Below are 25,718 nucleotides of genomic sequence, written 5' to 3'. Positions count from 1 at the left end.
ATTCAGTTATCTTTAGGTTTTATAAGTTAGAAACAATTACTCTACTCTCTTGATCAAAGTCATCACACACTTAGGCCTTGACCATTCCTTGACCAGTCCTTTCACTCATTGTTTCATTGATAGCTGATTGCTGTGTTTTCTGTGATTGTGTTCACGTGTTCATTAATTGCCGTCATCTGTCATACAAAGCTTTCAACACACACACACACACACACACCCTCATTCACCAACACTCTGTTCATTCATTCATCCATTGCTGATCATCTCATGCTGATTGTTTGCTCATTTGCTGTTCTGTTTATTCAAGTATTTCCATATTATTTTATTGCTATATGCAGTAGTATTAGGTTAATAAAACGTTAAAAGGAATCTGGTTTTGTGTGCATTGTTCTTCGAATATAAGCAAAGGTCACTGAACCGCGACAAGAATTCACAACATTAGTGACTGATTTGGTTTCATCCCAAGACAGTTGTTATTATTGTTCATTACTAGTAACTCATCAAATTGACATCTGGCGTTGACTAGATTGATACAAGCGTGGGTTCAGCTTTAAAACAAATCTGGTGCCCCAACTTCGTGGAATGTTAATGTTTCTGCATTAATATCAAATTATTAATTTGAATCCACTACAAGGGGATATATGTGTTCAATGTTTTAGTAAGAGGAACATGGGATACTTTGCTGAAACTGCACCCTGCACAACAGACATAGAAACAGGAAGTCATTTGGGGCTGCTGACTTATTTTGAGTAAACTGGAAAGAAAAAGAAAGAAAAAGGTTATCAGTCTTAGTCTTAGTGTTGAGTAGTTGCTCTACGCCTATGCTTGTGCAAACCAATCAAGGGCTTTATCCTTATATGGAATTTTCTTGTCTGCAGTATGATTTTCATATATTCATTGTAACCATACAATACGCCTATATCATGCAACTTCAAGGCGTGTCACATTTAAATAAAAAAGCCTGAACCTTTCCACTTTCTATTAATGTGCTTGGACACAGAGCTCTGTAAACAGCCAGCCTCGTTTGTAATGACTTCTTGCCCTCCTTGTTCAAGGTGTCACTAGTCGTATTTTGGACAACTGTCAAGCCAGCCGTCTTCCCCATGATTGTGTAGCCTACAGAACTAGTCCATGCGTGAGAGTGTCACACGCATGGCCTTGCAGCCAGTGCCGCTAGACGGCAGCACCTCCACCGGCTGCAGTGGGACAATTAGACATACCTGTGATCACTTGGTATTCACGGTGGGGTATTTAAATCTAATGCTTGCCAGCACTAGTCGCTGGTGAGTCCTCATGGATAGTGGCCGTGTTTTGGCTGTGTGATGTGCAGTGGAACTGCTAACTGGTGGAAAGAACTTTCCTGTCAGCTATATATTGTAAGTCTGCTAAACCCTCCTGTCTTCTGAGATAGCGTGTTATCATTTTGTGTTTTTTGCGTCATCCTTGCCTTTTGCAAGCGTCTTTTGTTAAACCGTTTTGAAATAAACCCTTTTGGTTTTTAGAAAACCTGTGCCTCCCTGGTGTCTGCATCTGGGCTCCAGGTTATCCTGAGTGGATATAGGTAATAGAGAGACCCTTTCAATGCCTTTGCACATGTTTTGAGTTAAATAGCGAATGTGGCACCAGTTATCTTTAATATTAAACCTTTTCACAATATTCAAATTTTCTGAGATTCTTACTTTGGAATTTTTTGGAAATAAATTTTATTAGACATAAATGTAATCATCTGAGTTGCACTCTTGCACAGTACAACTAATTATTATTGTTTTTTTAAATAATTATTTAGCTTTAAATAAGCACTAAATAATGCTTCATGATGATATGTAAATTTGAATTAGACCTCATTACAAAGGAAATGTGTAACACTGGCTGTCTACTCACAAGTGTAGTGAAGATATAGTGATAATATTCTGTCATCATCCCCATAGCCAGCGCCTAAAAAGAAAGTGACAGAAGGAAACAAAGAGAAAGTGGGTGAGAAATTTACAAATTATTAAGGGCATAAAGTACATTTTGTCATTTTTGTGCATACACGGTTTCTGTGGCTGTAATACCATATGCAGTAGCAAAAGGCTGAGCTGTCAGTGCCAAATCTTTATACAGAATTCTTATGCCACAATTTGTATTTCTCACAGTTTATAATTCAAAATAATTGCCCTTAGAAATTTACTGTGAATTACATATTCAGCAATATAAACAGTCTCACCTAGTGAACCTAAAATGTGATATTGTTGAGTCTCCTGCTGCCACACATGCATGGACATGCAGCATTAGACACTTAGTTGGAGTGCTAATCAATGCAAGGTGAAAATTAGTTTTTACGTCATCCAAGAGATCGTCCCGATGAATCAGATGCCAGCATAACTGCATGTGCATCTAATTCAGCAAAATCACAGGTGAAATAGTAATGCTGTACCAAATGCCAGTTTTAATGCAAGTTTTATGTTAGTTATATTACCATTGTCAACAGAACTAAGAAACAAAAACTCAAAATGACATAGATTAAGATTTAAAAACTCAAAGACATAAAATCATTTGGCATAAACATTTGCAAATATTGTGTCAAAGAATACTTATTACAAATATACTGTATACTGTATTTCAAGTGAAAAACCTTTTCAAACACATTTTTTACACTACAACAATATGATAAAAATATACAGAATAATTATGATAAGGCATACCATTTTAAACTTGAGCATAGGACAATGTGCATGAATGGACACCATTAATTTGTTTCATTTGCGCTTCATGCACTAGAGTGAAACCACCAAAAAGAGATCCACAGACACTGCATAAAGACATGGCTTTTCAAATGCTTAGTCCTTTGTCTCGCTTGTCTTACAAAGTTCATGAATATGTGCTCATTTACTGTACATGATTACCAAAACTATCTCGCTCCAGAAATGCGCAAATGAAATGACACACGTCACGTGTGTGTGTGTGTGCTGTATGCCCCAGCTGACTGTAACTATATAGTGGTGTCAGAGTTCTTTCTCCCATGTTGAGACTCCCACTAAACCAATATGAATCGCAGATTAAGACCGTGTGCAAAGGATAATTAGACAGACACAAAGCCATAATGGTCCCTGATATCAGAAGAAGCTTGAGAAAACCTCCGGCATTCTGCCCACTCACTCTCCTACATTTTGTGCTGATAGAGCTAGAAATATGCCATAATGTATGTTTCAAAAGGCAAAGTAGGTGAGAGCTCTCCACTTGTCCCCAGCTATTTTAGCTTCACTTTTACACTAAAATTAGGGAAATATGTACGGTACTAGTGCAGGTTGATGGGTTAAGTAATGGGAGCCATGGATAGTCACTAGGCATGCAGGAGGCAAAAATATGAGGCGCTTAATTACTACTTCCTTTAAAAACCTGTTTTTATTACTCCTTTGATCAAGCAGTTTTCATCTTATGCTTTTACAATGTCATGCAAAATCAGACACTATTGTAGCATCTCTCACATTCATTGTATCTGAAATTATTTATGATCTCATCGGATTATTCAATCAAGCAAATTTCCAGACTGGAAAAACAGATATCAAGATGTTTCTTTGAACTAGTCTCATGGTGTTATTGTCTACAAGTTGGCCATAGCAAACAAAGAATCCTTATCTCTAACTTATTGGTATTTTATGTAATGAGATTAGGCCATTTTTGATTAAAAGGTGTTCTTGACCTTCCATCACTCAGGCATTGATTAAAAACCATTGGAGAGTGATGAAGTTATGTTAAATTAACCATGTTGTGAGAGTTAATTTTAGGTAAATAAAAACTTACTGAATTGAAGCCAACAGCTACAGATACTATTACATACAATTTACAAATGATGATAATGATTAACCATGTTTTCTGAAAAAATATGTAAGGTGTAAGACTTTGTCTGCCAGCTCCTGACATAAAACTACTGGGAAAACCTTCTTCTTTGGATTTCTCTTGAGGAAATTATGACCAACGCAACCACAAATTGCACGTGCCCTACCTAGACAGGGCCATAACATAATTTAGCACATTGTTTTTACAACCTAATTACAAGCGTGTACATTGGTCTTAATTGGGTCCCAATGGATTCAACTGTAGTCTACAAGTTTACAAACATCTTATGCAATAGTGCATCTGCTCCAAAGACTGTCTGATCGATTCCAGGGTCAACATACTGCATTATTTAAAACATAATAGACTCACACCAAGGTCACCATAATGCTCAATAGATCATAGATGTAACCGCATGCTGAAGTCTATTAAAAGCTGAATGATTGAATAGAAAGTGAGTTGACTTGAGTTGCACTTGCTGGCCTTCTTAGAGAATAGTGTGACAACTGAGCTACCATTTTACATTCCAACTGGTGGCCTAAAATGTGCAGTTGCGAACTTGTGGTGTAAAACCATCCATAGAGTTATAAAGACCAAAGTAAAACGACTCCAAATGTTCACCTTCCCATTAGCTCACCTGTTTCTGTTAATTTTGTATTCTTCCCATGTGCATCTGACTGATGATGGAAACATGTTTATTCAGACATTCACAGCACAACTGTCTCATTTACTTTACTATCATTAAAAAAAATACTTATTTTTATTAGGATGCAGAACGTAGAAATTTGCAGACATTTACAGACACATACACAATCAGACACATTTATGAACACGTATATATACACACATGAACACACCTGTTTTAGGATTCCAGCAGCCATTTCGTGCCCGCAATCAAAGATGATATGGAACTCCTTCCCCCTCTTCATCTCCTTTAAAAGGGGCTTAGCATCCTTAGTCTCAGTGGGCAGTTGCCGGATCTTTAACCGGATGTTGTATCGTGATGGTGCCTTTATTAGTTCTTGCAACCGAATTAAACCTGTAAAATTAAAAATAATAATAATAATGAATAAAATGTCATACTGTCATTGATATTTAGATGTAAAATTATGAACTCAGCTGTAATTGGGCCAATCTGGCTCCTATGAGAATTTTAAAAATTAAAATTTTCAAATATTAGTGCTATTGTTTTAGTGGTGGTTTTAAGAGGTTAGATTGAGGACAATACAGTATACTTGTTGACAATTTATTTATCCCTCCCTGCTGTCTTCTACTATACACTATCCTTACACTATATCTGTTCTTTTTGTCCTCCTTATGTAATCCTATACATCTAAACAGGCTTTGAGTACCAGCAGCACCATCACCAGCAGACCTTAATCCAACAGTATGAAAATTATTTCAAAGACATACATGATTCCTACACATTACCTGACAGTCATCAATCATGTTAGATAAGATTGATTATGCACTTGCTATGGATTCCTCTCTTTCTCTAGAGGCCACTCACGGTTCAGTTTCGGAAATGTTTGAAGTCAAGCTTGCAAGGAAAATTGACAGGGACTACAGCTAAAGCACAAACATCTTAATTTTGACAAATAAGCCACTGTGATATCTAATAACTTGTTCTCCTCTCAGTGGTTCAATCGTTTCTTTGCTGCATAAAAGGAATATGCCACAGTTACCAGCAAAACTAGGACATGTAATAATATGCATCTAATTCTTGTTGAATGACATTATAATTATGATAAGCATATTGTGGGGTGTTCACTTTGGTTATATATATATATATATATATATATATATATATATATATATATATATATATATATATATATATATATATATATATATATATATATATATATATATATATATACACTCTATTCTCACCCTCCGCGGGTGGTCTCATCCACTTTCCAAGCTCGGGTCCTCTACCAGAGGCCAGGGAGCTTGAGGGTTCTGCGCAGTATCTTTGCTGTTCCTAGGACTGCACTTTTCTGGACTGAGATTTCGGATGTTTTTCCAGGGATCTGTCGTAGCCACTCCTCCAGTTTGGGGGTCACAGCCCCTAGTGCTCCGATCACCACAGGCACCACTGTGGCCTTCACCTTCCAAGCCTTCTCCAGTTCTTCTCTGAGCCCTTGGTATTTCTCTAGTTTCTCATGTTCCTTTTTCCTGATGTTGCCATCGCTTGGTATTGCCACATCCACCACTACGGCTTTCCTCTGCTCTTTATCCACCACCACAATGTCTGGTTGGTTCGCCATTACCATTCTGTCAGTCTGGATCTGAAAGTCCCACAGGATCTTGGCTCGCTCGTTCTCTACCACCTTGGGAGGTGTTTCCCACTTTGACCTTGGGGTTTCCAGTCCATACTCCGCGCAGATGTTCCTGTATACTATGCCAGCCACTTGGTTATGGCGTTCCATGTATGCTTTGCCTGCCAGCATCTTACACCCTGCAGTTATGTGCTGGACCGTCTCTGGGGCCTCTTTGCACAGCCTACACCTTGGGTCTTGTCTGGTGTGGTAGATCTGGGCCTCTATGGCTCTGGTGCTCAGGGCCTGCTCCTGTGCAGCCAGGATGAGTGCCTCTGTGCTGTCCTTCAGCCCAGCCCTTTCAAGCCATTGGTAGGATTTGTTGAGATCAGCCACTTCAGTTATGTTCTGGTGGTACATCCCGTGCAAGGGCTTGTCCTCCCATGATGGTCCCTCTTTCAGCATCTCATCCTCTGTTCTCCACTGCCTGAGACATTCACTCAGCACGTCATCTGTCGGGGCCTTATCCTTGATGTACTTAAGGATCTTGGATGTTTCATCCTGGATAGTGGCTCTCACGCTCACTAGTCCTCGGCCTCCTTCCTTGCGGCTAGCGTACAGTCTCAGGGTGCTGGATTTGGGGTGGAACCCTCCGTGCATGGTGAGGAGCTTTCGTGTCTTAACATCTGTGGTCTGTATCTCTTCCTTTGGCCACCTTATTATTCCTGCAGGGTATCTGATCACTGGCAGAGCGTAACTGTTTATTGCCCGGGATTTGTTCTTGCCATTGAGCTGGCTTCTTAGGACTTGCCTTACTCATTGGAGGTATTTGGCTGTTGCCGCATTCCTTGTTGCCTGTTCAAGGTTGCCGTTTGCCTGTGGTATTCCAAGGTACTTGTAATTGTCCTCAATGTCTGCTATTGTTCCTTCTGGGAGTGAGACCCCTTCTGTGTGGGTTACCTTGCCTCTCTTTGTCACCATCCTCCCACATTTCTCGAGTCCGAATGACATCCCGATGTCCGAGCTGTAGATTCTGGTGGTGTGGATCAGCGAGTCGATGTCTCGCTCACTCTTGGCGTACAGCTTGATGTCATCCATGTAGAGGAGGTGACTTATGGTGGCCCCGTTCCGGAGTCGGTATCCATAGCCAGTCTTGTTTATTATTTGGCTGAGAGGGTTCAGACCTATGCAGAACAGCAGTGGGGACAGTGCATCTCCTTGGTATATGCCACATTTGATGGATACTTGGGCAAGTGGCTTCCCATTGGCTTCAAGGGTGGTTCTCCACAACCTCATCGAGTTTGCAATGAAGGCCCTTAGAGTTCTATTGATGTTGTACAGCTCCAAGCATTCAGTGATCCATGTGTGTGGCATTGAGTCATAGGCTTTCTTGTAGTCAATCCAGGCTGTGCGCAGGTGTGTGTGTCGCATTCTGCAGTCTTGGGCAACTGTTCTGTCAACCAGGAGTTGGTGTTTGGCTCCTCTGATATCCTTACCAATGCCCTTCTGTGCTTCGCTCATGTATTGACCCATGTGCCCACTTATCTTAGCTGCGATGATGCCTGACATGAGCTTCCATGTTGTGGAGAGGCAGGTTATTGGCCGGTAGTTGGATGGGACTGTACCCTTTGAGGGATCCTTCATTATCAGGATTGTTCGCCCTTTGGTTAGCCATTCAGGGTGAGTCCCATCCCTTAGCAGCTGGTTCATTTGTCCTGCCAGGCGCTCATGGATTGCAGTGAGCTTCTTTAGCCAGTAGGCGTGGATCGTGTCAGGATCATGCTGTCCAGTTTTTCATACCTGAGACTCTTTGTTGGATGTCTGCCACTGTGATAGTCACTGGATTCTTTTCAGGGAGGTTGCTGTGGTCTTCCCTCAGATCCACCACCCACTGTGCATCACTGTTGTGTGATGCCTCCCTCTCCCATATACCTTTCCAGTACTGTTCAGCTTCCAGCCTTGGTGGGTCTGCTCTGTTGTTATTACCCTGCCTGTGAGAGTACACTTTCGCAGGTTGTGTTGCAAAGAGCCGGTTGATTCGTCTGGCTTCGTTGTCCCTGGTGTATCTCTTTAGGCAGCTGGCCAAGGCTTGTAGCCTTTGCTTGGCAGTTTCGAGTGCTTCAGGTATGGTCATCTGGCTGTACCTCTTGGGCATCGGTCTTTTCATTGCACCTCTCTGGGCCTCTGTCATTTGGCTCATTTCCCTCCGAGCTGCCTTGATTTTTGCCTCCAACCTTCGTTTCCATGGTGGGTATTGTTTCTCATGGCTCCCATGGTTGCTCTTATAGCCAAGCACCTCTAGCATCACTGATGCTGAAGCATATATCAGCTCATTGGTTTCTGTGATTGTTGTTATTAGGATTCACTCTCAATGCTGCATTCACGTCTTCCATGAGACTTTCTGATGATACTTCACTTAGTCGTTGTAGTTGGCTTCGGGGTTGCCTGTTCAATCTCGCCATGATCTTATCTTTCAGTTCAGTCGCTGCCTCGCTCAGCGTATCTGTGCTCATTGGGGCTTCGTACCCAATTTCCGGTTGGGGAGATGGTGAAACCTCCCCTCTGACCTAGCGTCCTGGCTCCCCCTTGCCGTAGCATTTGTGTTGTATCTCGTCAATCTCAAGTTGTGATAGCAGTTGCCGTTTGTGGATGTTGGTACACTGAGCTACTAGTTGCTTGGAATAGCACAGGCAAATGGCAACCGTGAACAGGCAACAAGGAAACCGGCAACAGCCAAATTATAGCTACGCTTTGCCCGTGATCAGATACCCTGCGGGAATAATACGGTGGCCAAAGGAAGAGATACAGACTTACCAGAATTTAATACACATCATAATGATTCCTCTTAAAAAACAAAGTAACAGTAAGCAAATAAAGTGTGGTTTATTAAACATCAGATCTCTCTCATCTAAATCATTAATAAAACACCTGATAAGTGACCATCACATAGATCTGTTCTGTTTCACTGAAACCTGGCTGCAGCAGGATGAATACGTTAGTTTAAAATGAATGGACTCCAATGAGTCACATCAACTATCATGTTCCTAGAAGTACAGGTGGAGGTGGAAAAGTAGCAGCAATTCATAACTCAGAGTTATTAATTACTCCTAAACCTAAACATAGTTCTACATGTAACTCATTTGAGAGCTAGAAGAAATGCTAGAAAAACATATTCCACCTTAATTGAGGAAAAAAAAAAAACCCAGGTGTCTTTTCAGCACTGCTGAGATTTAAGGGGATAGTAGGCTCAACACAGCTATGACTTCATGAACTACTTCTGTAATAAAATTATCACCATTAGAGAAAACATTGATCAGCGTCTTCCTCCAATTGACAGAAATCACCATCTAGATCCATCAGCTTTGAATTGACCAAGTCCCCTGTCTTACCTAGACAGCTTCTGCCCCATTACTTATATAGGGTTAACCTTAATAATCAACTCTTCCAAGTCGTCCACTTGTCTTTTAGACCCAATCCCAACCAGATTACTTAAAGAAGTTTTGCCTTTAATCAGCTTGTCGATATTAAGTTAAATCAATCAAACTTTACTAATAGGCTATGTACCACAGGCTTTAGAAAGAGCTTTCAGAAAGAGCTTTATTGCCAGGTCCTGTAAAAGTGCCCTTTACAGAACTAGGAACTTGTCTTGGTGTTGGCACACCCAGGCAGCCATTTGCGACGCCACGTCCCCGCTGATAGTGGAGGCAAGTTGCATGTTGTATGTGCATCAGTGTAGTGAAGTGATGTTTATAGAGGTATGACAAAGACCGACCAGATGTGTACATGCCAGTCCAACAATTGTCCTTGGAAGGAGACACAACAAGACCAAGAAGATAGATAGAGGCACAGCTGGTGAGCTAGATTGGACCCGGGAAGGGAGGGGTGAGGGAGAAAGGACAGATTAATAAAGAGCCTATTCCAGTACATTTTAACAATCCATGACTAATTTGTCTAGATCAATAGTCCAATCAGTCAGAACTCAGGGCTTCATCGCCTCTTGTGGGACCATGGGTTACCCGTGACATCTCCTCAAGCCTGTCAAACAAGGCTGTCACCAGATTCACCAAGTGTTCAGTCTGTCTGCAGATGTTATCCGTCTGTCTCTTGTCCTCCGAACGGGCTGAGATCTTACTGGTCAGTCCTGCAATCCGGGCATCCGAACGTGCTGAGATGTTACTAATCAGTCCCTCAATCTGGGTCATCCTCTGATACAAATCATCCGAACGAGCTGAGATGGTACCTCTCAGTCCATCAATTCAGACCATCCTCTGGTGTAATTCCGTCAGCCGATTAACCATGGCCCCCACCGGCGTTTGTAGCTCCACGGCAGGTGGACATGCCAATAAGCCAGCCACAGATTTTCCAATCTTCCGATAAAGCAGGGCGCCTCCAAGTCCAATCATGAGTAGCCATGTTATCAAGGTCCAAAATATGAATAGATCCTCTGCATCCTCGATAGACAGAGGCTTCAGACACACGGGGCACCAGGAATCCCACGCGTCCTGCACGTAGCCGGAGGCAAGAGTCCCCAAGGGGCAGACCGGCTCTCCCAGAGATTCTTTTCTTTGTGAGAAAACTTTGTCCAATGCGCTGAGTGACAAGTTGATTAGTTCTATGTTAAAAAAATGTTATTCCAGAATAGCAGATCAGGGTGCTCAGAAGAGACAGGACAAGGGCACTGCAAGCAAAAGTAGAGTAGGAGCAGAGAGAAAACATGTTTGCCCTCCTCGAGAGGCGGAAGTAGAAGCTGTGGTGGCTGTGGTCAAACCTTTATTGAAAAAAAAACTACTCTGGATCCTGAAGAACTAGCCAACTATAGGCTAATTTCAAATTTACCATTTATCTCTAAGATTTTAGAAAAAAATCATAGCTAAACAAATATCTGATCACCTGAGTAGGAATAACCTGTATGAAGATTTTCAGTCAGGATTTAGAAAACATTATAGCACAGAAACAACTCTGGTTAGAGTCACTAATTATCTTCTCTTAGCTTCAGACAATGGCCTGGTCTCTGTCCTTGTCCTGTTAGATCTTAGTGCTGCATTTGGTACAATTGATCACAACCTTCTATTACAGAGATTAGAACATAGAATCGGCATTAAAGGAACAGCACTGGTTTAAGTCCTATTTGTTGAACAGATTCCAGTTTGTTCATGTTAATGAAAAATCCTCCACATGCTCAAGGATTAGCTATGGAGTACCATAAGGTTCTGTGCTTGGTCCAATTCTGTTCAGCCTATATATGTCTCCTCTAGGTGATATCATTAGTCAAGCATTTTAAAATTCATTGTTATGCAGATCATATTCAGCTATATATGTCTTTGGAACCAAATGAAACAGATCAACTAGTCAAAATTCAAAGTATAAAAGACATCAAATCCTTGGATGTCCCAAGAAAATGAGGTTCTTATTATTGGCCCTAAAAATTACAGAGAGACACTGTTAAGTCAGATAGTTACTTTGGATGACATGACATTAGCTTCAGATTCTACTGTGAGAAACCTTGGTGTCATCTTTGACCAGGATCTTTCTTTTACATCTCTAGAACCGCCTACTTTTATCTTAGAAATATACCTAAAATAAGAAGCATCCTGTCTCAGAGCGATGCAGAGAAACTGATTCATGCATTTTTTACATCTAGGCTGGACTGCTGTAACTCCTTACTTGTAGGATGCTCTAACAGCAAAGACCTCATAGTTCCTTATGATCCCAGCAGAACGCTTCGTTCTCAGAGTGCTGGGATACTTGTGGTTCTTAAAGTCTTTCAATGTAGAACGTCAGGCAGAGCCTTTAGCTACCAAGCTCCTCCAGCTCCCTGCTCAGGTTCGAGAAGCTGACACACTCTCCACCTTTAAGATAAGGCTTAAAACCTTCCTTTTTGATAAAGCTTATCGTTAGAGATTTTTCAGGTAATTGGCAATGATTGTTAGTCACAGGAACCATCTCTTAGTTAAGCTGCATTAGACAAAGACTCCTGGGGGACTTAATTTATACACTGAGCTCCTTTGTTTCCTTCTAACTCTTCTATCCAATAATCTTCTATCATTGTTCCATGTTTAGTGTCTTTTTCTTTCCAGTAGTTGCACCCCCCCCCCACCCCCCCACCCACCCCGCTTTCTCCAACTCTGTCCTTTCCTACTCTCCAACTCCAACTCTGTCCTGCAAGAACAAATCCCGGGCAATAAACAGCTACGCACTGCCAGTGATCAGATACCCTGCGGGAATAATAAGGTGGCCAAAGGAAGAGATACAGAGCACAGATGTTAAGACACGAAAGCTCCTCACCATGCATGGAGGGTTCCACCCCAAATCCAGCACCCTGAGACTGTACGCTAGCCGCAAGGAAGGAGGCCGAGGACTAGTGAGCGTGAGAGCCACTATCCAGGATGAAACATCCAAGATCCATAAGTACATCAAGGATAAGGCCCCGACAGATGACGTGCTGAGTGAATGTCTCAGGCAGTGGAGCACAGAGGATGAGATGCTGGAAGAGGGACCACCATGGGAGGACAAGCCCTTGCATGGGATGTACCACCGGAACATAACTGAAGTGGCTGATCTCAACAAATCCTACCAATGGCTTGAAAGGGCTGGGCTGAAGGACAGCACAGAGGCACTCATCCTGGCTGCACAGGAGCAGGCCCTGAGCACCAGAGCCATAGAGGCCCAGATCTACCACACCAGACAAGACCCAAGGTGTAGAATGTGCAAAGAGGCCCCTGAGACGGTCCAGCACATAACTGCAGGGTGTAAGATGCTGGCAGGGAAAGCATACATGGAACGCCATAACCAAGTGGATGGCATAGTATACAGGAACATCTGCGCGGAGTATGGACTGGAAACCCCAAGGTCAAAGTGGGAAACACCTCCCAAGGTGGTAGAGAACGAGCGAGCTAGATCCTGTGGGACTTCCAGATCCAGACTGACAGAATGGTAATGGCGAACCAACCAGACATTGTGGTGGTGGATAAAGAGCAGAGGAAAGCCGTAGTGGTGGATGTGGCAATACCAAGCGATGGCAACATCAGGAAAAAGGAACATGAAAAACTAGAGAAATACCAAGGGCTCAGAGAGGAACTGGAGAATGCTTGGAAGGTGAAGGCCACAGTGGTGCCTGTGGTGATCCAAAGAAATAACATTTTGAGCAATGAGTGAACAATGGGGAGAAATTAGCAAGTACGGGAGGAATCAGGGATCTGTACCCTGCTGTCTCTGCATGAGGAGCTTTGATCCATCAAGGAGACGTCATCTCTACAGGAATCTGGGACCAACAAAAGCTGATAGCAGCAGAAGACCCACAGTGGAGGAGAAAGGACACTCTCTGACCTCTCTCTCTATGCAGGACACAGACCAAGACTCTCACTAACTGCTCCTTCCAGGAAAAAAAAAGGATTTTCTTCCAGTAGGTGTTTGTTGATTACATGCACCAGAATCAGAACAAAAGAGAAGATGCAACAAATGCTCAAGAGTGAAGACAGGAAGGTGTTGGTGACTGGGAGACGAAGAACAGCTGCTGACTCTTCAAAGGACTGAAGGTGATGGGAGTTTACACCAACCGGTGTGAGAAAGGTCCAAGAAAAAGAATGAAGGAGAAGACAACAGCACTGACAGAGCGGTCAGAATCATAATGTGACTGTTCTAATCAAGAAGAACCAGATCCAGTTCGATCCAGACCCAAGGATTTTATCAAAATCAGCTAAACCACAGAGACAGCAGTGGACGACAGGTGAGAGCATAGAGAACACACAGACATGAACATAGAAACATATAGAGAAGGCATAAATTATTAGGATGTTTCTCAAATCAATACTAAATTTCAACAGTAAATTTAGAATGAGTAGTTTTTATATCCAGACTATTAATTTATGCTCCACAAGTTTTTGAAAAGAAATCAGTAGGATTGAAATTGAATTTTTAAATATTTTATAAGGAAAGCATGCGTGTAAGATTAATAAGAAAAAAGATGATTAACCAAGTTTTTCTATAGTGCATTTTCATCCCAGAGTGATGATAATATATTAATGATAATGATAAAACGGGATAGTAATTATGACCAGATACTGGTTCATGTGGATGTTTACTGAAACAGATAACATCTAAATAGATTTTACTTGAGTCTCTAAGCCAAGGTTCCATTGTTTGACACCTCAACACCACCTTGTTGGTCCTCACACCAAAGGGTTAATTAACTTTAGAACCATGTGGAGCTGTTTTCACCCAGACAGTCCTGGTGGTTTATCAATGATTACTAACTGAATGGAAATCTAGCGTATTCATGTTATCTCTGACTCACGTTATTGGGATTTGCTATAACATTACAGCGCTAATTTCTGTTATGCGGTCAGATTATTTCCTCCAGAAGGTTTACAAAAAGATTGATTCTATTCTATTATATTTTCCTAGAAATATTGGAATATTGGAGATGCTAAATTTACAAACAAAACATTTAATAGAATCACTAAGCGATATCTTAATTGCAGTTTTTAGAAGTGTATTACTGTCCATGAATTTGCGATTTTGAAGACATCTCTCCCATATAACAATTTACATGGGATTATTTTTTGTGACTATACATGACTTTTTGACTTGGACTTCTGACTGCAACACAGATTTTTATTTTGTTTCATTTATTTAACCCAATCATGCTCTGTGGAAGTCTCATTTAACAAACAGAAACAAAGAGATGTTTCTTGCTAAGAGTTATAGAAGGTGTTACTGAATTCAGTGTACATGCAGTATATAGTTTTGTTTTTGCTTGTTTGGGGATTTTTTGATTGTTTTATATGCTTGTGTTTGTTTTAAACTTAGAATATCTGCAGTAAATGAGTTTTTCTAATGAGATGCTTTTATATAGATGTTTGAAGGACCACAGTATACAATCATTTCTGTTCTTGTCATTTTCAATCCATATCATCTTTGTGAAATCAGGTTTTAATGAAGGGTGAACCTGGGTTAATCCAGGTACACATGCTAACATCTCTTTTTTTTAGCACAATTGACTCATGGGTTAAATCCATGTATCAAAAGGGAGGAGGTCTAAATATTTGTAATTTTTACATTTTTTGTGTTTTAAAAGTGGTTTTGATTTCTTATCCAATATTAAGAGTTGAAAAAGACTGAATATCATTGATGTTAACCTAGACCATTTCTTCTTCTCTGAGAATGATAGTGTTGGTTTCTAGATGACAATCAAAACTGGATTAAAATTTGTGATCAATGACACATTATCAATCAGTCAAAAAACATAAAATAAAAATAAATAATAGTCTCAAGGTACTATTTACCAGGAACTATTTAACAGCTGTAACTTCCAAAGCTAAGGTTTGAAAAGGTGAACGATTAGATCCTTCAAAACGATTGGTTTTGAACTAAACGGGAGTCTATTATTTATTGATGCTCATTTTATTCAAATTCCTTAAAATGAATCAGCTACTGTTTTATTATTTTCACAAACAAAGATTTAAAATGATTCTGTCTTATATAGTTGTCATAGGAGCCATAGTAAGACCTCACAGTGAAACCTATGATACTTTCTGCTTCACATTTTTATAATGTTTGAATACAGTAACAACATGGTTACCGAGACTATTCCACAATAGCTTTTAGAACAGTTTTTGCTTTTACTTTGAACATGTTTTTAATTTTACAGGATTTATAGTTTTAATGAAACGTTTCCTGTTTTCACTTGAGAAAGTTGCTTTGGAGTAATTCACACTAAGAAACTGTTTTTCTATTTTTCTAACACTATGTCAGGTTTTGGTTTTATTTCCCATTTTATTCTGAAGGACTCTGTTTTCACATGTCATGTTTGGTTTCCTGTTTTATTTTGTAGTACTTTCGGTTTCGGTTTTCCTCTGGTTATTTTCCGCTTCACATTCAACACTAACATCTAACTAAATTTTATCAGCATTAGCTGCTACTGCTTTGTGTCATTGATGATGTCATTTATGTGCAGGGTGTAACTGCTTTTAGTTTTTTACTTTTAAGCTTCCCTTCATGATTCTCCCCTCAAAGCAGGAGCTGACCTGACCTACTGTTTTGGACCACAGATGACTAGAAAATTGATGAAAGCGTCACGATGCTTCTGCTAGGGTGGAATTGCTGACTGTGGAAGATTCAGTGGAACATCAACTTCAACTGCTTGAATGTCTTCAGATTGCGAAACAAATCAACATTAAGAAAAAAAAAGGACAACAGAGATGGAATCAACAAAAGAGCAACATTGGAAACTCCTTAAACAGAACAGGTTTAAGGAATCTTCTGTGAGTAGGGAAACCATGTTTCCCTCTATGAATGTGGACGAGCACCGACAGAATATCAAGGGCTTAAAGGAGAGACAGACAGTAAATGGATAATAACTTCAAATGTTCACAATAATTTCCCTTGTTTGTATGTTTGACACTTAGTGTCAAAAAGAGAGGAATGTGGGAAATTTTGTGTTTGTCATGAAATGCTGTGCCTCTGGCTGAGGGTTGGTCCTGGGGGGTCATCAAGCATTTGGTTATCAAATGGTGGGGTTTCACTGTAGTGACCACGGGGATATTGTTAAAGGAAGTAAAGGGGGGTTTACTGCACTCATGTATATCAAAGACCAGTCAACAGCTAATGTGGGGGTTTTGTAACAGGGTATAAATACAGGTCTTGTGTCCTCAGTCCTTGAGTGGATACTTTGTACATAGTGAGATGTGCCTTACGTCTTAGATGTAATTGTGATCCACTCCGTGTCGACATGAGAGTAAACTTTGAGATGGTTTATCACACTAATGATCTCCGATTGATTTCTTTATAAGAAGATTTCCTCAACAGTTCTTACTGTAGGAACTTCATTCCTAACTTTACTGTCTTTGAGGCCCCACTCAAGGTTCTGGTGCCGACTCACACTGCCAGTGATGACTTTGTTTCTGCTGACATGCAGCTGCCGACGCTGCTGCGAAAGTCGTGGCAACCCCCTCTTTCCCCCCATCCTTGTTCCCTCTCCTGATCCTCATTTCCTCTCCAAATCTCCCTACCCTCTCCTTCCTCATCTCTCCCTGTACTTCAAACATTTTCTATCTCACAGGAACGCAGACTCTGGCAAACGAATGTTCCACCTGTAGCCATGGAGTCTGGTTTAAGTGATGGCAAGCTGTGCTGCCCAAACACTTTTTCCCTCACTTTGCTGAGTTGACACATGTATCGGACCACGTGTCAAAAGGGGGGATGCATGACATGTGCTTAGCACAATTCAGATTTCTCAACAGGTGAAAATAGGCGACAGGACCACTGAACACCATTCAACCAGGAGACTAGGTGATCGTCATGGACTTCACGAGGAAGCACTGGAACTCCAAACAGTGGCAGGCCCCTTCTAGAAGGACTTCTTACGACCCACACGGCTGTGAAGGTCGCAAAAAGGGCGACTTGGATCCACTCCATCCACTGCAGGAAGGTCCCGGATCCAACAGCCGACCCTCCATCCACACCGCACGGGAAAACCCACCAGAAGTCAGGAGATGTGAGAAGGACAACCCTCACTGTGCACACACACACGCACTGAGCTGAGGCTGCGTTGACCGTTCAGCTAAAGGTGTGAGCCAAGCGACGCCTGAAGCTGCGCCGGTGAATCACACCATACATCTACACACACGTTCTTGAGAAAATACCCACACAAGCAGCCTTGAGTTGCTGACGCTGGACGACGTGTAGACTCTTCACATCACAGGAGTGACAGTGACTCAGGCGACATTGGGAGGCAAACCTGGTGCTGATAACAAATCACGAGTGTCTCTGTGATCAGCTGGGAAAACCTGAAGGACCCCAACGAACAGTCAATGCGTCAGCACAGAGGTTGGAAACAATCTAATACTACTGTTCAACAGGATGAAGCAGATTGTTACGAGACATCAATTGTAACCATGCTGTGTTAGACTTAATTTTATGTTACTTTGCTCATATTTTTGTCATGCATGTATGTTTCTATGTAATTTTACACACTATTTTTGAAGGAGAATATTTCACCACGTGAAAGTTTAAATTTACTAAAGTTGATTTGGTGTTTAATTTGCTCACAATCACTGTATTTACTACTACAGTTAGTTTTTATCCTTCATCTACAAATGATAGAGGTTATAAGACAACATGTCACGATCTGGGTTTTGTGTCTAGTTGTTTCCTGTTTTATTTTGGTAGTCTCCTGATTTCTGTTTCTGCTCGAGCTTTACTTCCGGTTTTTGTCTTGTCACAGCTGTCCCTGCTTCACCTGGTCGTTATCCACACCTGCACTTTATCAATAATCAAGCCACTTTGTATTTAACCACCACCTGTGTCCTTAGTTCTCCGCCAGATCGTCGTTTGTGTGTACCCGTCATAGTTCCCAGTTTCTTTGATCCTGTCCGGCCGTGTTTTACGTATCTTGTTTCTGGACTGCTGATTCTGAGCCTGCCTAATCCCTGCCTGTTCTGTCTGCCTTGGTGTTGTACCCGCCTGTTACCGACCTTGCCTGCCCGACCACGATTCAACGCCTGATCCTGTGTATGACCCTGCCTGGACTTTACTCCGCATATTGGAATAAACTACACTCCTTAACACCAGAAAACCTTGTACTGTGCTGTGCATGTGGGTCCTCATCCGAACGAATCCTGACACAACACAAGCAGCAATATGTATCATCATTCTGGTTAATGCCTGATTCTCTTATTCACCTAGTGTAATGTTCAATTCAAGATTCAAAAACATGAAAGCTAGCTCAAAATTATATGCAACAGAACCCCACTGGAAAGTTATGGCTTACATACATTAATTGCCTTTATTACAATCAATGGCATTTCATTAATGTTATGTGTTATGTTTGTCAAGTTCTGGTTTTGTTTTCAGTTTTATTTTGAAAGAACTTAGTTGTCATGTTGTTTGTTCCAGTTTCATTTTCTGTTTTAGTTTGAAAGGACTTCCTGTTTACCGCATGTCACATTATGTCAGTTCCCGCTTCACGTCCCGGTCCTAGTTACACACACCTGTCTCGCATCAGTCATTACTCACCTGTGGATTTAAGCGCCAGTATTCACCATAGACAGTTGCCAGATTGTCGAGTCTCAGTACCACATTCCAGCATTCTAGTATAGTCATATCGTTTTCTGATCACGTCCGTCATTGACCTCTGATTCCTGCCTGACCCTCGTCTGTACCTTCGCCTTGGATCTTGTGGTAAATGTCCTGGCCGTCTGACCATTGAGTTTTGCCTAGCCCTAGCCTGTACCTCTGCTGAGTTTACCTGTGAGTCGAACCTCTGCCTGTTTACAGGACCTGATCATGCCTGCTCCCTTTTGTGCCTGAGAACTGTGACTTAAGGTGTATGACCCGGATTGCCTGACTACGCCTGGACAATAAATGCTGTTTATTAACCCAATACCTCGTCTGCGCTGTGCATTTGGGTCCTCCTCCAAGTGTTCCTGACAATGTTAAGGTGTATTTTTGAATCTTAATGAGTTAATACACAAAATGCTATGTTGACAATTTCTATTCTTTTAGTGTTCAATTAATGTGTACAGTAATCATAAGGGGGGAACTGTAATGGTGAATTTTTTTCTTTCTGATTCTATGCAGTTATTATATGTATATGTATATATTATATTTATGACTTATGTTCTGCAATTAATATCTTATGTTTTATGTTATCACTGTTATACCTTTTTATGTTTTCCTATGGAAATAATTTATCTAGTTCCTAAATGCAGTTCTATTTGAATTCTGACCTCACTATACTTGCGGTAACAATGGCTCATACTACAGAAAACAATATGGCTTCTACTACATACTGCCTGCAATAACATTCTTAAAAAGGTAATAAACTCCTGTTTCTTTACTGGTAATAATACTGAATGTTTTTCGGTATTAATGCTACTGATATCGATCCTTGTACAACTGCTATTAATCTGACTGGTAACATCATTTACACTATCCACTGCTGCACTGTTGATTGACTGTTACTTATGCTAAACTACTGATTTCCATTAATCTCCCACTAGGATGTAAGAAAGGTTAGATGTGCCAACCCTTAAATATCAGACTAGCTTATTCATAGCTCTTAAACATTACTGTGTCTCTCTCAAATGAGCACTTTGGAATTACATAGGGCACCCATTTATATTACTGTTAGTGAACATGCTGTCAAGATGACCTTTCATACTGACGATGGGCTCAGTAAGAATGACGAGGAGTATAAAAAGTTCAATGAAAACATACCTACTGTACAAGTATATTATTGTATTTAGTTTTAGAGTCTTAATACAGATGGAGCGGTTCATTTTCGCTGATTTCAGTCGACTGTCAGTCACCTTTCTGACGCTGATCACACACTTATCACACCCTCATCAGCCGACTGTCAGCAGCCCCCCTCCTTGGTCTGTCTGGGGAAGGTATTAAAAATGTTAATGAGGCCACCCCCATTTTAGCACCAAAGACGCAATTCCAGGGTAAAACCAAAAGATGGAGCTTTAGTATCTGACCCGTAGAGTTAGGTTCAAACAGCAAGTATAGGCACAGTTCTGAGAACAGGACATAGATCTGATAATGTCAGTTCTACACTGTTTGCTAGGGCATACAGACAAACAGACAGACAGACAATAGTCTGTCTAAACAGTGAACTAAAAAGTTGAGAAAACTTGAAAAGTTGACTTCATTTCAGAATTGAAGGTTGTACTAACTTTTTTTTTAATCATAGATAAGCATCGGCAGCTCACGCTGCCACAGCTGCCAAACTACCTTCTGGAGGTTTATCAGTTACTGGCTGTATTAGGTTGAGTTGGACTTCACAAATGAAATTAATAAATTCTCATTCTATATATTATTCTTATTCACTTGAATGTAGTGCGTGCCAGTCTGCCTGCTTCAGGAGCTGTTTTAAATTAAAAAAGAACATTTTAATGTTCTAATCAAGCTTAGATAACCATAACAATAGAGAGCCTCTTTTCAGACAGAACGACCAATCCACAGCACCAGTTGGACTGGTTTCACACCACCCCCTTCTCCCCAAAGCACCAGAGTCCTGCAGTGCTGTTACCTGATGTAACCAGATACATTTGTGAACTACTTCATCCATCCATCACTTATAAGAGCCTAGTGGTTAAAGCACACAACTTCTCACCCACAGTTTTTAATTAAACTGTTTTTGTTAGTTGGTGGTTTAAAATAAGAAACTTTTATATCCTAAAGCCATAGACTTAACACTTTCTTTTTAACAAGTTTTATTCACAGATTTTATAAACGTCCAGTTCATTTGACCATTTTCTAAACCAAGTTGTCTGAAAGTTGGGTCACTACATTCTTTTAGAGCAGAAATGTTTCTCAAGGAGCTTCTACATGATATGTCCTTCATGGGGGACATGGTCTTCACACCTTCTCACAGTCCTTTGTTCAACTGATGAGCCAGTTCTTCACAGGTGTGAAGTGAAGCCTATTGTAAATAGAGGACAGTGCCTAACTTTACTCAGACTGAAGGTTCCTGCACTTTTGGTAATGTTTCTGCTTTAAGAATAGTCTGTAAGTTAACTTGAAAATGATTGAGCAGTCACAATCAGCCGATTGCAGTGACATTTGGCAGTAAAAGGTGACTGAAATGACACGGAACTGAAAGAATATCAGCTGGCATAACTCATAACACATATGTATGCAGATCTCTGTATTTTGTGTCACTTGAATTTGTGTGGTAAACAAAAGACACCAGAGGCAAGTTTACACCAGGAGTCTCTAGCTGGGAGCTTCTGTGCCTTAACCACCAGGCTGTTGGTCCTCTGAGGCAGACTTACTGTATGGCCAGTAACTAAATTCCTTCATACAGCATTATGTTAACAGAGCCTTGATTTGAGTGGAACCTTTAAAGTTATGGCTCCATGAAGAATTTTCTTTTTAAGCACTTTACAAATATATCTGGTTTTTATGGCTCAGGTGAAGTTGTGTTGAAGTTGAGTCATGTCAACTCTTTCAGTCTGGTGTCCTTCTTTCTGGGGGGATGGTTCATCACAACTACTCACTTTTGTGTCTTTTGTTCACGTAACGAGCCAGTTCTTTGCAAGTGTGAAGTGAAGCCAAACTGGAGGATAATATGGAACTTCCCTCCGACTGAGGAAGCTTTTGGTCTTTGTCAGTTGTCAAAAAATGCCAGTAAATTTAGAGCTAAACATTACAATACAGTAATACATAAAATATTCACGTGGATGTTGACTGAATGTTTGACTAAGGGCATTGGATTCATAACAGCTGTAATTTTCTACTTCTTGCTTAGACATAAATAACTTTAAGTTCAGTTATAAACTACATATATACATATATATATAATATATAGTACACAAACCTCATGCACTTCCAATCTGCCCATCGGCCTGCATTACACATCACTGCTCCACTTGGTGCATGAATGTGCAATTGCAGGTCATTTCGTAAAAAAGGTTTAGGGGGCGTTAACAAGGATGCCACGCATTAAGTACATCACAGTGGGGGGTCATGACTGGTGTAGGGGGGCTTGGTGGAATGATACCTAAGTCATGCTAATGTCATGACAAGATCAGTGTGAAATCCTGCAGCAACGAGGCAACGAAAAATTTGCCGCTCCATCTGTACAGATGTAGCAGAGAAGAAAAAAATTAGCTAGATAAGATACAGTTAACAAGCAATTTGTTTTCATCCGCCACCTCAGGGTAAGCCCCAAGATGTGGCTATCATAGAAACAAGCCTATAAACAGAAAGTGAGATAATATTGATTGCCTGATGTTTTTATCCAGGTAGCAGCAAGCATTCTGTCCAATACTTGAATCCACAATAAAATATAATTGAAAGTACAGTACCTCTCAGTGCTATATATAAAACTGTAGATAAGGATAAGTCTGGACTTCTTCATTTTGAAAATAGCATGAAACAGACATGTACTGAGTACATTTAGTACTTCTTTGCGATTAATCTTTGTATCTGCACCATTAAAAGCCCTCAACTACTAAGAATGACATGTCTAAACTAAATAGCCAAAAAGAACATTTTACTTAACTACAACCTAATAATAGTTTTTTAACAAAACTATTATTTTTTTCAATAATAAAAACTATAAACTGCAAAGACATGCTGTAGATAAAAACAGAAAGACAGTGACCATTAAGAACCAGACTTGAACATCCTTGTTACGGACAATGCTGACAGCCAGATTGTTTAAAATACAAATGAATTGGCTGTGACATGCTCTCTGTGGAGACAAACTCAGATTTGTGGAGTGACAGTTGTGAGTGTGCGTTAATTAGGCCTACTTCTCAGCCTGACAATCTCTATGATTCCCTCTGGCTTACTATTAAGATCTTTAATTATATAAATAAAAAAGAACAAACATATTTATCCTGTAGTACATTTTGATTAATGGCTCTACAACTCCAATTAAAAACTGCGATGTAATATTGCAATTACTTGAAAACGCATGTTGCTAATTGCTAATTTTTATACAGTACTTTTATTTATTTCCTTTCACTTTTAGATTTGCTTAACCTCTAAACATGCCATATCCATAAAAGGTGACACTGTATATCATTTTTTTATGTGAAACAAGAAATATAAGAGCTATTTAATCTGAAACAGCAGCATCTGTAGGTGATGATGTGAGAAACTAATACATTATAGCAGAAAGTAGAGTTTTTTTAATTGATTTATTTGTTTATATCTGTAGTAGCCATTATGGCCGAATCCAATTGCGGCAGCAGTAGCAGTGTCCCAGGTAGTTGTAAGGATGTTATGAAGAGCTAAAACAGCTGCTCCTGCCATCTCAGTTTTGCCATTGTAAAGCCATTAGAGGACTCCCATTATAATTATTGATTTGCTTATTTGCTCTCCTCTCAGGGGACAAATAGCACAGAAAGAGGTTGTTTCCAGCTCACATTTCTAAAACAACAGAAATACAGAAAGGTGGTCGGGGTGAGCACCCATAAAAACGATAGGGTAACATACTGTATGTGTTCTGTTGCACTGACTTAGACAACCACTCCTTGCACTAAAAGAAAGGAACAAAAGATTTGAAAGAAATATTATACTAATATTAATACTCCTTAAACCTCTTGGAGGACTTTGATCTGATTTCTGATTGTCCTCAGTGCCTGCACTTGGTATCCACCAAACACACTATCTGCCCTTGATATCAAATCATCCAATGTCAAAGCTGTTTGCAGTTTGAGACAGACTAATTTCCTTTCTCCAAGACATAAAATCAAGGCACTATTAACCCCATAGTGATTCACCTATGTCCACTTAGTAAAGTTTAAATAAGTGCTGAAGTTTCTTTAGGAATGAAAAATAATTTGCAGGTGTAAATGTAATTAGCAAATACTGACACCTTAGCGATGTGATATATTAAAATATATCATCTGGATGAAACCATCCTTCCATCCATCCATCTTTCTTTCTTTCTGCTTAATCCCGTACGTGGGATCGCGCACCCCAAATCCAGCACCCTGAGACTGTATGCTAGTCGCAAGGAAGGAGGCCGAGGACTAGTGAGAGCGTGAGAGTCACTATCCAGGATGAAACATCCAAGACCCATAAGTACATCAAGGATAAGGCCCAGACAGATGACATGCTGAGTGAATGTCTCAGGCAGTGGAGAACAGAGGATGAGATGCTGGAAGAGTGACCATCATGGGAGGACAAGCCCACACACGGGATGTACCACCGGAACATAGGGCTGGGCTGAAGGACAGCACAGAGGCACTCATCCTGGCTGCACAGGAGCAGGCCCTGAGCAACAGAGCCATAGAGGCCCAGATCTACCACACCAGAAAAGACCCAAGGTGTAGTGGTGTGCAAGGTGGTGTGCAAAGAGGTCCCTGAGACGGTCCAGCACATAACTGCAGGGTGTAAGATGCTGGCAGGTAAAGCATACATGGAACGCCATAACCAAGGTGGCAATACCAAGCGATGGCAAGATCAGGAAAAAGGAGCATGAGAAACTGGAGAAATACCAAGGGCTTAGAGAAGAACTGGAGAAACCTTGGAAGGTGAAGGCCACAGTGGTGCCTGTGGTAATCGGAGTGACCCCCAACCTGGAGGAGTGGCTACAACAGATCCCTGGAAATACATCCGACATCTCAGTCCAGAAAAGTGCAGTCCTGGGAACAGCAAGGATACTGCGCAGAACCGTCAAGCTCCCTGGCCTCTGGTAGAGGACCCGAGCTTGGAAAGTGGATGAGACCACCTGCGGAGGGTGAAGGGAGTTTTTGCTGGGTTTGAACAGGACCCCGCTTTCCAAATCGTTGTACGCACTGAGCCACCAGTGTATATATATAAAAAAATATTAAGATAATACTATATTGCATTTGGATTGGACGGATATTTGCAGGACCACCAGTAGCGCCCACAACAGTGCCGCAACCTCGTCACGTGACGTCATTATGTTGTAACTACAGCTGAGAGAACAGGGAGCAAGTCGGAGCTTGGGTAGAAAAAAAAGCAGGCAAGCCAAAGGAAACAGCTAGCATGTGAGAAGCATGGACGGAGCAGACAAACAGTTTTCCTCTGGGATAATACAATTTGGGACAGTTCAATAAGAAGCATTAGCGAGACCTACAGAAACAGAGGAGAGAGATCAAGAAAGTAGAGTACAAACACTTCAATTAGCTTTGCATCCAAGAGCAGGAAAGTGAG

At 40.9% G+C, this 25,718-nt stretch overlaps 1 protein-coding gene across 12 annotated transcripts in view; it reads right to left on the bottom strand.

The window, feature by feature from the left end:
* Nucleotides 1-25,718, bottom strand: part of grik2 (glutamate receptor, ionotropic, kainate 2) — a 291,491-nt gene that overhangs the window by 167,016 nt on the left and 98,757 nt on the right. For all 12 annotated transcript variants that reach the window (XM_055503079.1, XM_055503080.1, XM_041067656.2 and 9 more), the window contains 2 exons: nt 4,674-4,855; nt 1,882-1,935 (listed from right to left, as the gene is read on the bottom strand). In XM_055503079.1, coding sequence (XP_055359054.1) covers nt 1,882-1,935; nt 4,674-4,855 — 236 coding nt within the window. The remainder of the gene's footprint in view (nt 1-1,881; nt 1,936-4,673; nt 4,856-25,718) is intronic.

The sequence above is a fragment of the Betta splendens genome, chromosome 16 (genome assembly GCF_900634795.4).
Source record: "Betta splendens chromosome 16, fBetSpl5.4, whole genome shotgun sequence".
Classification (NCBI taxonomy): Eukaryota; Metazoa; Chordata; class Actinopteri; order Anabantiformes; family Osphronemidae; genus Betta; species Betta splendens.
The sequence above is the reverse complement of the archived record's forward strand: the minus strand, read 5'-3'. Positions and strand labels throughout refer to the sequence as shown.